The following is an 11314-nucleotide window of genomic DNA, read 5'->3' on the forward strand; positions in this document are numbered from 1 at the left end:
CAACAAATGATGATTAATAAATTATTGTGCTCTAGTGGTGTCGTTAAAGAAACAAACTTTTAACTCTGTTTTGTACAAATATATTATTTTGCACAAGGCAAGTGTGTAATGTCTGAATCCTTATCTAATATCAACACTCAGCCACTGTACCAAGTCATTAATGATACTCTCCCCCCCCCCCCCCCCCCGTCTCTCTGTCTCTGTCTGTCTCTCTCTGTCTCTGTCTCTGTCTCTGTCTCTCTCTCTCTCTCTCTCTCTCTCTCTCTCTCTCTCTCTCTCTCTCTCTCTTTCTTTCTTTCTGTTCCAACAGTTCCACTAACGGTATTAATGAGCCATATACGAATGTAGTTGAGATTAGTACGTTAATAATTGACCCTGACCTTCACTAGCGACTCGACTGGTGTACTGATTATGTCTGTTGTTAGCGCAATACGAAAGAAATATTTGTTGGTTAAAGATTAGCAGAAGAAAACTAAAAATTCCTGTGTTAGAACATTTTATATAGTTCAAACTGGTTCAGAACACAAGGTAAATACTAGAATTTGGGAAGAACTTTCGTTTGGCGCCGTCACTAACCCTAATCCTAACTATTTATGATAAGTATTTATAATGTTCTTTATATGTGACAGTGCCAAAGGAAAGTCCTATCCTTAAGACTTAACCACACTTACTACATCCTAAAGGGTAGTCCATGAAGTGGGGGCAGCTGGCTTTTGTAAATGTATGTGTGATGACAGTATCAGTAACTGGGTCTGTGTGATAGCTTTAGGCTTGTGTTCTGTTAGTGCAATTCCTCTTGTGATTTCTCATGCACACATCCATCCACAGAAATGTGCATTTTTCCATTTGCATACCTGCATTTTCGCAAATGCATTCCTTGTATTATTGGATTTATTATTGTTAATAAAGTACTCATTAGGTACTAAGAACCAATGCCCTCCATGTCCCTTTTCCCAGACGTTTTCTTCTATGTGTTGGTAACTTGGTTATTATTACTATTTTATTTCTGTGATCCCTATGTATAATGGTAACAGATGTCAACTACTACTGTTTAGGATGCCGGTCTGTCAAGACGGGGAGGAAGATATCTCCACCATGGTTCGGTCGCTAAGTGAATACCTGGAGCTGGACAAGAGAGCAAGTGCGGCCAAGGATTACGCTCTCGATCATCCAGTCATAACAGTGTTCTGGATTGTCACCACGGCGATGTGTGGAATTCCGATCATCTGTTTTTTCACATTTGTGTTTGCTACTATCTTGTTCTCTGTGGCCGGGTTTGTCCTAATAGAAGGTAAGTTGTGGGGTTTTTTTTCTTTTTTAACTTAAATGTACACTTCCAGTAGTTTTACAGTCGGTGACAAATTTTGTGCTAGTGTTTTTATACAGAGGACTCCGACAAACGATGTCAGAAAAATAGAATACGGTACACAGGCCTCTACAGAACTACATGTGACATGTCCATTCACCTTAACTGGTACACACACACTCCACCTAGTAATACAATGACATGTAAATCATAAAATGTGTGACACCCTTTACCTTTTATACATGGATAACTTTTGTATGGTCCATGAGACCAATAAAACAAATTTCATTATATTGTTCAGAAATGTGGTTTTGCATTTTGAAGATCCTCATAATTTTTGCACCCATAATGATGCAGTTATTATTTATTAGATGTTCGGCATAATTTAATGTTTATAGCAACTAGTTAAAACTATTTAATTATTATACTGCATTATTTCCAGGTACCATAGTGACAATTGCAGCACTGTTGCTAGGTGCAGCTCTGTTGATTGCTGGCTTGCTCTCCCTGGGCTTCAGTCTGACAATCGTCATGGCATTCCTTGCCATACAGTACAGCCAGAAACTACTGGAGCAAGTCAACAGTAGAGTGAAGAGTCACAAACAACTGGCAACCAGTGAGTGAACGAGTCGGTGTTCTCTAAGATTGGTTAGTACGTCAAGAGTTACCAGCCACCAGTAATACGAACAGGAAGACAAGAGCTCACCATGTCATTAGTCAAGTTACAAAAGTCTGTCTTTAGAATGATTATGGTCTATTTTAACAAGTCAACAATCATAAGACAAAATTGTGGTTCCTATGGAGCTTGCATAAAATCAAGAATAATTTAATTGAGAAAATGTGTTAATATTTAAAAACATTTGGTAATAATGAAGCCACGAAATAGATCTTGTTATAATAATTAATATTTTTATGAAGTTATAAAAATGGCAAAAGTTGTTGCTCCGTTGTTAATGTTTGTATATTTTTTATTGCGGTGTGGTGATTATTTTGTGGATATCCAACACATCGATAAGTGTACTAAAGAGTTGTGGATCTGTCATTGATAATTGTATAAAAACACACTATTTGTAAAACAATACAGGGGTAACAATTGAAAGACAGATTTCCATTGGTCTTTGGAACTGATGACATGTATAAAAGTTATTAAGTCTCCAGAAAAATTACACTTCCTACAACTTGAGATGTTTGCATGCCAGGCATAATTGATTCAGCATTATCAAAGGGCTTTGTTATATTTTGGTCTGTAAGTTAACCATGTGTTGATGTCAGCACATTAAAAATAATATCTTTGGTTTCATCACTTGTTTAAAGGACAAAGCACAAAACATTGTATTGCTTGACGTTTTGTTATTTAGCATTAATAACGTGTAATCCCTGTGAGTGTGCAAAATGTGTGTTTTTGTGTATTTTTAATATTGCACAATACAATGCAAATATGCATATACAGGGTGATTGAAAAATTGCACATTCATTTGACTAGCACTCCAAGTGCTTTGGAAAGAAATACCTATCAAAATATATTTGTTGTTGGTAATGAAGGAGAGGCAATAATTTGGCAAAAGAATGTGTTCATTGAAATATTCCCTAGTCATAACTTTTATCATCAGACAGATGCATTTTGATGCACATCATGGCAAATAGAATTTTTAAAAATAATAATGACACCTATATAAAAAATAGTTTTTTCACAACTATCTCTGAGTCAGTAGAATTTGCAGCTATCAAAATAAACAGTCTGATATACAGTATTAAATGTGATGCAGCTGTTTGATATATTACATGTAATTCCGCTGTTTGATATATTAAATGTAATGCCGCTGTTTGATATATTACATATTAGTGATTGCCCTAGAAATTTGGCAAGGCATGGTAGACCAAACACTTTTGGGGCATTTTCACCATTTTCAGGGCACTTGTTTTTCATTAAAAATACACAAAAATTAATTGAAATAAACATTAATGTAATTTATGTGCTTGCTTTAATAAATGAATGGCAAAAGATATAAAAGGCATATTTTATTAATTAATAATACCTTTTTATGTGTTTTATAAAGACAATTTTAGAATTAATTACTGAAAAATGCTTGTTTAATCTCAGGGCAGCATGGTGCTGATTAAGGCAAGATGGTGCTAGATTATTGAGGCTTGGTGCTGCACCATGCTAAAACAAGCTAGGGAAAACACTACATATGATGCAGCTGTTTGATATATTAAATGTGATGCAGCTGTTTGATATATTAAATCAGTGTTTCTGCCAGAAAGAAATATTTGGGTATAACACTATGGAATTGAATGCAGCCACAGTCAACAGGTGGTATGGGGGAGCCTCCCCCAGAAAGAAAATGGGCTATGTTTAGGGTTAGGGTTAAGAAAATTATACAGTAATTATGAGTCATTAATTTTGTCAAAAGGTGAACTTAAAAAAGTAAAATTGCTAAAACGTTTGCGTATGGCAGAAACCCTGCAAATATGATGCAGCTGTTTGATATATTAAATGTGATGCAGTTGATTGATGTATTAAATGTGATGCAGCTGTTTGATGTATTAAATGTGATGCAGCTGAAACATGCTTTAGACTGTCCACATTTTGTCAGTGTTACTAATTATCTTAATTTTGAGATGATTTTGATACAAATTCTTGGCAAGATTTCTATTGTTTCAAATTTAGAGATTTAAGCTGTCATTTGTCAACTATTGATTGATTTTGGAAAATGTATACATGTCAAGACTAAATTGTCAAGAACTTAAATTAAGAATTAACCTGTTTAATGGACCTTTATTTTATTGCATTTGTTTTGTCAAAACAACTTAAATTAAGATTATATTTGCAAGCTCAATATGCCAAATAATGATATTTTTTTGCCAGCATAATTGTTTGGGGTTTTTGACAGCTTAACTCAACAAATTGTAATAATAGATACCAAGCTCTCAGTGATTTATTTTGTTTTAGGTTTTAGTAATGGTATATGTTGGTACATCATAATGTACAGAATTTGCAGGGCCATAACTAGTGGGGGAGTTGCCTCTTGCTTAGAACAGAAAATATAAAAATATTCACTTTTAGTTTAGAATTGTCTGTTTTCCTTTTTGGAGACCATTTGTTATAGTGCCCCTATTTGTTTGTTGTAGTTGGTTGGGATTTTGTTTTCTTTATATGTGACCCGTGTTTTTAAGGCTAGTTATGGCACTGATTTGTAATTGGTTTCAATGTTTACCAATGTACCACACTGATGGTGTTGTCGAAAAGAATTAAGAGTGGATTTGGTATCCACTACTTCTATCCAGTGTATCATGTTTAATATCATTGTTAAGTTTATTTCTTTTGTGTTAGTTATTAGCTATGTTAACTAATTTGCTGCAAATAGTGGAATCATATATTTTTGGGTGAACTTGAAATAGTTGTTGGTTGTAGTTGACAGCAGATATTGTCAGATTTGTAAATGAAAGATAAATACTGCGTATGTTTTATCTATTAAATAATAAATTACATGCAGCAAGAGAATGTTTGTCATTTTCTTATACATGTAGTTATATCACCAGCCTCGGTGTTGTCTTTGTTAAATCATCGGACACAAGGCTGGTAGGTACAGGGTTTGCAGCCCAGTACCGGCCTCGGTGGTGTCGTGGTTAAGTCATCGGACACAAGGCTGGTAGGTACAGGGTTTGCAGCCCAGTACCGGCCTCGGTGCTGTCTTGGTTAAGTCATCGGACACAAGGCTGGTAGGTACAGGGTTTGCAGCCCAGCACCGGCCTCGGTGGTGTCGTGGTTAAGTCATCGGACACAAGGCTGGTAGGTACAGGGTTTGCAGCCCAGTACCGGCCTCGGTGGTGTCTTGGTTAAGTCATCGGACACAAGGCTGGTAGGTACAGGGTTTGCAGCCCAGTACCGGCCTCGGTGGTGTCGTGGTTAAGTCATCGGACACAAGGCTGGTAGGTACAGGGTTCACAGCCCAGTACCGGCTCCAACCCAGAGCAAGTTTTAATAACTCGCTTGGTATGTAAGACCACCACACACTTCTCTCTCACTAACCAACTAACAACTGTCCCTCTCACCTGGACAACAGCCCAGTTAGCTGAGGTGTGTGCCCAGGACAGCATGCTTGAACCTCAATTGGATATAAGCATGAAAATAAGTTGAAATTAAATTAAAATTTAGTCCTAACATTATATTCATAGCTAAAATGTACTGGTATTGCATATTAGATACTAACGTTAATTTTTTTATTATTATTTAAAGTTTTTTATTTTCATTTTTAGTCACATTTTCACACAGTATATATATTTTTATACATACATACACTTATTAAAATTAGTTAATATAAAATAAAACAATAAACCTCTTGCCAACACGTCATTGAACCTCACTCAGTACTACACTCAAAATGTCTTCTACTTATGCATGATACTAATATTAATATTCTCTGTAACCGATAGGATGCTATTTACAGAATATATCATTATTCTCATTTTACAGCTGTATAATATTTATATTTATAAAATATACATTTACACAAATGCATGTCTTCTGAGTTATTATTTCAGTAAAGTAATAGCTGTCCATGAAACATGCAAACCATGACATCCAAACATTAATCTTGGGTGAAGGCATGTATATGTTGATTAAGAATTCAAATTGTTTTCAATGTTTATTAGGTCTGAAGGACAGTTCATGATGACCACTATTCCAGTGTTGTTATTAATACTGTACACAAACCATCCTCTAGTAGAGAATGGTCTGTATGGAACACAGTCACAGTTCAGTCAAACCCGTTTTAAGCAGTCACCCAGAAGAGCAGGAAAATATTTGTTCTAAGTCAGATGGCTGGATAATAAAAAAAAGAAAGTTTGTTTGTTTTGTTTAATTATACCACTAGAGCACATTGCTTTATTTATTAGATGTCAAACATTTGGTAATTCCGATATATTGGAAAGGAAATCCGCTGTTTCCATTAGTACCCAGGGATCTTTTATATGCACCCTCCCATAGACAGGATAGCACATACCACAGCCTTTTATATACCAGTCGTATAGCTCGGGGATCGATCCTAAACAGACAGTGCATGAGGTGAGCTCTTTACTACTGGGCTGTGTGCCTACCCCTGGATAAAACCAAGACTAGGAGATGATTCGACAGAATAGTACGGTAGCTCTTTACCACTGGGCTGTGTGCCTACCTCTGGATAAAACCAAGACTAGGAGATGATTTGACAGAATAGTAAGGTGAGCTCTTTACCACTGGGCTGTGTGCCTACCCCTGGATAAAACCAAGACTAGGAGATGATTTGACAGAATAGTAAGGTGAGCTCTTTACCACTGGGCTGTGTGCCTACCCCTGGATAAAACCAAGACTAGGAGATGATTCGACAGAATAGTGAGCTGGTCTTATGTGTTGAACAGTATAAACTGTTCCAGCAGACATATTTTCATCTGTGATAATATTTTGTTATTATGATTACACAAACATTCTTATGTTACAAATTATTCAAATCTTTTTCTTTTCTTCCAAATATAAGGTATTTTGTGAATAAATTTTTGTGAAAAATATATTTTGTTTGTCTTGCCTTGGAACCTGGTTGGTGTGTCATGTCAATAGAAAGAAAGAAATGTTTTATTTAACGACGCACTCAACACATTTTATTTATGGTTATATGGTTAAGGACCATACAGATTTTGAGAGGAAACCTGCTGTCGCCACTACATGGACTACTCTTTCTGATTAGCATCAAGGGATCTTTTATTTGCGCTTCCCACAAACCATGGCCTTTGTTGAACCAGTTATGGATCACTGGTCGGTGCAAGTGGTTTGCACCTACCCATTGAGCCTTGCAGAGCACTCGCTCAGGGTTTGAAGTCGGTATCTGGATTAAAAATCCCATGCCTCGACTGGGATCCGAACCCAGTACCTACCAGCCTAACCACGACGCCACTGAGGCCGGTTGTTTTGTCAATAGATCTATATGTAAAATGTATCTTAGCTGCAAATTGAGAACTAATTATGGGTGCCATCTTGCAATTAGGACTATTCCACAACTGATTAAATGGGATGGTTGGGAGGCACTTCTTTTGTTTGCTTACCAGTCGTAAAATAACATTTTATTCATAGTGTGAAAAAGCATGGAATACTAATCTTGGTGTGTCCCGTCATAAGAGGTTCATTCTGGTATGGTTCTCAGCATTAATAAAGCACATCAGTGGACAATCTAATGCAGTTAGAACTATTCTCAGAGTTCCACCAATTAACAAAATTTGAACAAAAGCCCAATTATTTGTTATATTTAGTAGTTTTGGGAATTGGTTGCAATTTCATAATCAATCATCGGTTGTAATCAGTTAGCACCAATCGATTGACTTTCGATTAGAATGTATAGGAACTTGGAGAGGATTGGACAAATTCGGAACTATGCATCTATTTAAAAAAAATATACAAGTATATATATAAAATGTCTCCAGTAGTAATTTTTACTTCTAAATGTTACATTTCCCAAACAGATATCTTTTACATGAGATGTGAATTTTGTTGCAGGTTTGTAGAATATTTTGGGGAACAATCCTTTTATTCTTTATGGCAAATGCGAAAATAAATAAATGTCAATGAAAAAAAAAAAGATGTTTTATTTAACAATGCACTCAACACATTTTATTTACGGTTATCAGGCATCTGACATGGTTAAGGACCACACAGATATTGAGAGAGGAAACATGCTGTTGCCAGTTCATGGGCTATTCTTTTCGATTAGCAGCAAGGGATCTTTTATATGCACCATCCCAGACAGGGTAGTACATACCACGGCCTTTGATATACCACTCATGGTGCACTGGCTGGAACGAGAAATAACTCTATTGGCCCACCAACAGGGATCAATCCCTGACCGACCGTGCATCGAGCGAGCGCTGTACCAATGGGCTACGTCCCGCCCCAAATTTCAATGAACACACAGATTTACCAGTACATAGGGGCATAGTCTTAAAAGGTTAGAAATCAAGAAACGTACACAATAATAGCCTACAAATACTGGATTTGATGAATACAAATTCTGACAATGAGCAAGGAAATATTTACTTTCAAAATCGATCATCACATCGCTAGAGCCACAACCGATCAATCTTCAATTATAGTCGATCATCGGAACACCACTAACATTTAGAGCCCTGCATAAAGTGTGTAAAACCCTGCTTTTGCATGTGCATATGTATATAACATCTGCTTGTGAATACAGCTTGCAGGTTGGAAACTGTCCGAATCACGTCGTAATGAAATTGTGTGTTCCGTTTGGGATTCCATAATTGTCAAATGATGACGACTAACATCTCGAGCAAACTATACTCACTGACCTAGATCTCCCAGCCCATCTTTTTAAAGAGCAAGCGACTAGAAAAGTGTTCCTTACCCCGTAGTTGTGTTCTTAAGGTCCATGGCACACCTCGGCCATCAGAGGGTTAGTTGTTCATGGTTAGTGAGAGAGAAGTCTGTATAGTGGCCTTACACATACCCATAACAGTCATTAAACACTCTGTACCTACGAGCCTCATGTCTGATGGCTTAACCACAAGACCAGAGGATCGATTGATTTGTCACTTTACATTTCAGAACCACAAGACCACAGAGGATCAATTGATGTGTCACTTTACATTTCAGAACCACAAGACCACAGAGGATCAATTGATGTGTCGCTTTACATTTCAGAACCAGAAGACCACAGAGGATCGATTGATGTGTCACTTTACATTTGAGGACCACAATACCACAGGATCGATTGATGTGTCACTTTACATTTGAGGACCACGATACCACAGGATCGATTGATGTTTCAGTTTACATTTCAGGACCACAAGGCCACAGAGGATCGATTGATGTGTCACTTTACATTTGAGGACCACAATACCACAGAGGATCGATTGATGTTTCAGTTTACATTTGAGGACCACAAGGCCACAGAGGATCGATTGATGTGTTACTTTACATTTGAGGACCACAATACCACAGAGGATCGATTGATGTTTCAGTTTACATTTCAGGACCACAAGGCCACAGAGGATCGATTGATGTGTCACTTTACATTTCAGGACCACAGAGGATTGATTGATGTGTCACTTTACATTTCAGGACCACAGAGGATTGATTGATGTGTCATTTTACATTTCTGGACCACAAGACCACAGAGGATCGATTGATGTGTCACTTTACATTTCATGCTACGTTTTCAATCACATAAGAGTCATTTGAAGCACATATGAAACTAACCATGGGCCAGCGGGTAAGGTAGGGTCCAAGGAAATGTCAATTTGTCGTCACTTCTCTGTGGCTACATTTTACTGAATCAAATACAAAAAACAACTGAGAAATAGTTTGTCATACATTAATTTTATCAACTGTCACTGGCATGTTTGCGAGTTTGGACAAGGACATACATTTTGTCCATTACAACATAAACAACAATGCATATATTACAAATATTTGACACCTGTACAGTATGTTATATAAAAAACAAATCAGTTTAATTGCCGTTTCTGAATGTGTAGCACTGAGTGAGTTTTCAACTGTTACAGGGTGCTTTAACTGCATGGTTAAAATATATTGTCTACATGCCAAAACTTTTGTTTTTCTTAGCTAAACAAACTGCAACAAAGAAATGCTCAGTAAATAAGATAATTCAAAAATTTGCTACATGTACTTACTGAATTGTTTATAGCACTCGAGTGACTGTCATCATTAATTTCTTATACAAAACACAGAAGCACATAAAAGATAATACATTTATAATGACTACAAAAGCCTTGAGACAGTCTAATATAAATAAGTTCTCCATTCTCTATGTCAAGGGGTTGGATGAGAGGGGCCCACATGATTGTTTTTAAAGGTAAAATATCAGTTACAAGTGCCATATTTGGCTAGTGGGTTTTTCCATTTATTTGTGATAAATAACTACAATTTTAGTTTGTTTTGTTTAACAACACAACAAGAGCACATTGATTTATTAATCATTGGCTATTGGAAATAGTCTTAGAGAGGAAACCTGCTACATTTTTTCATTTAGTAGAAAAGGATCTTTTATATGCACCATCCAACACAGGATAACACATACCACATCCTTTGATATACCAGTTGTGGTGCACTGGTTGGAATGAGAAATAGAAAACTACAAATTAATTGAACCCACACATAATCTTTGTATAAATAACAAACTTGTCAAAAACATGAGCCTAACATAAAAATATGAAGTTTCTGACTAAATGAATGCACTCAATTCCATCGGTCATTCATTAAGATTCTTAAATAAAAAAAATTCTCAACTAGTAAATAAAAATGTTTGCTTCAAATCTTTTATGGGTATATAGTTGAAATCTTTAATAAGTCATTTTTGGGGAAACAGCCATTAGTAACCTTTAAGCATGTGAACAAAATGATAATACTAAATAGTAACATGGTTTGTAAAATCAAACTTGAGATGAACACAAAAACAAAACAGAAAACTGCGTGGAGGGGGGGATACTAGGCCTTATTGTTCATAAACTTGGGGCACTAGACTTCTTTATACAGCAGAAGTTTTAAAACAATTCTTACTAGTATTAAATCTTTATACAGCAGAAGTTTTAAAACAATTCTTACTAGTATTAAATCTTTATACAGCAGAAGTTTTAAAACAATTCTTACTAGTATTAAATCTTTATACAGCAGAAGTTTTAAAACAATTCTTACTAGTATTAAATCTTTATACAGCAGAAGTTTTAAAACAATTCTTACTAGTATTAAATCTTTAAGCACCATTAATTGTAAACACTTACAGGGACATACCCTAGTTTTTAAACACTAACGCATATGTCGGACTATTATAAAAGTTTTTGGTAACTTAAATCATACTTTACTTAGATTTTATTGTTTATATTATCAATTTCCGTACATTCGAAGTGGTTTTGGTCATCCTGGTGTTTTTATTATCACAAAATGAATTTCTCGTATTTTTAAAAACGCACGTGCGTTTGAGAAGTAACAGTTATGGAGTCGAG

The 11314-nt window shown here is 36.0% G+C and overlaps 1 protein-coding gene across 1 annotated transcript; it reads left to right on the forward strand.

Annotated features, from left to right (window-relative positions):
• Positions 1-391: 391 nt before the first annotated feature.
• On the forward strand, positions 392-9928 carry LOC121378352. Its single transcript, XM_041506481.1, has 4 exons — positions 392-528; positions 1056-1291; positions 1749-1954; positions 9414-9928. The coding sequence occupies exons 2-3, from the start codon at positions 1057-1059 to the stop codon at positions 1928-1930; spliced, it is 417 nt and encodes a 138-aa protein (XP_041362415.1). The 5' UTR covers positions 392-528; position 1056; the 3' UTR covers positions 1931-1954; positions 9414-9928.
• Positions 9929-11314: the final 1386 nt, after the last annotated feature.

Source organism: Gigantopelta aegis, chromosome 8 (genome assembly GCF_016097555.1).
Source record: "Gigantopelta aegis isolate Gae_Host chromosome 8, Gae_host_genome, whole genome shotgun sequence".
Lineage (NCBI taxonomy): Eukaryota > Metazoa > Mollusca > Gastropoda > Neomphalida > Peltospiridae > Gigantopelta > Gigantopelta aegis.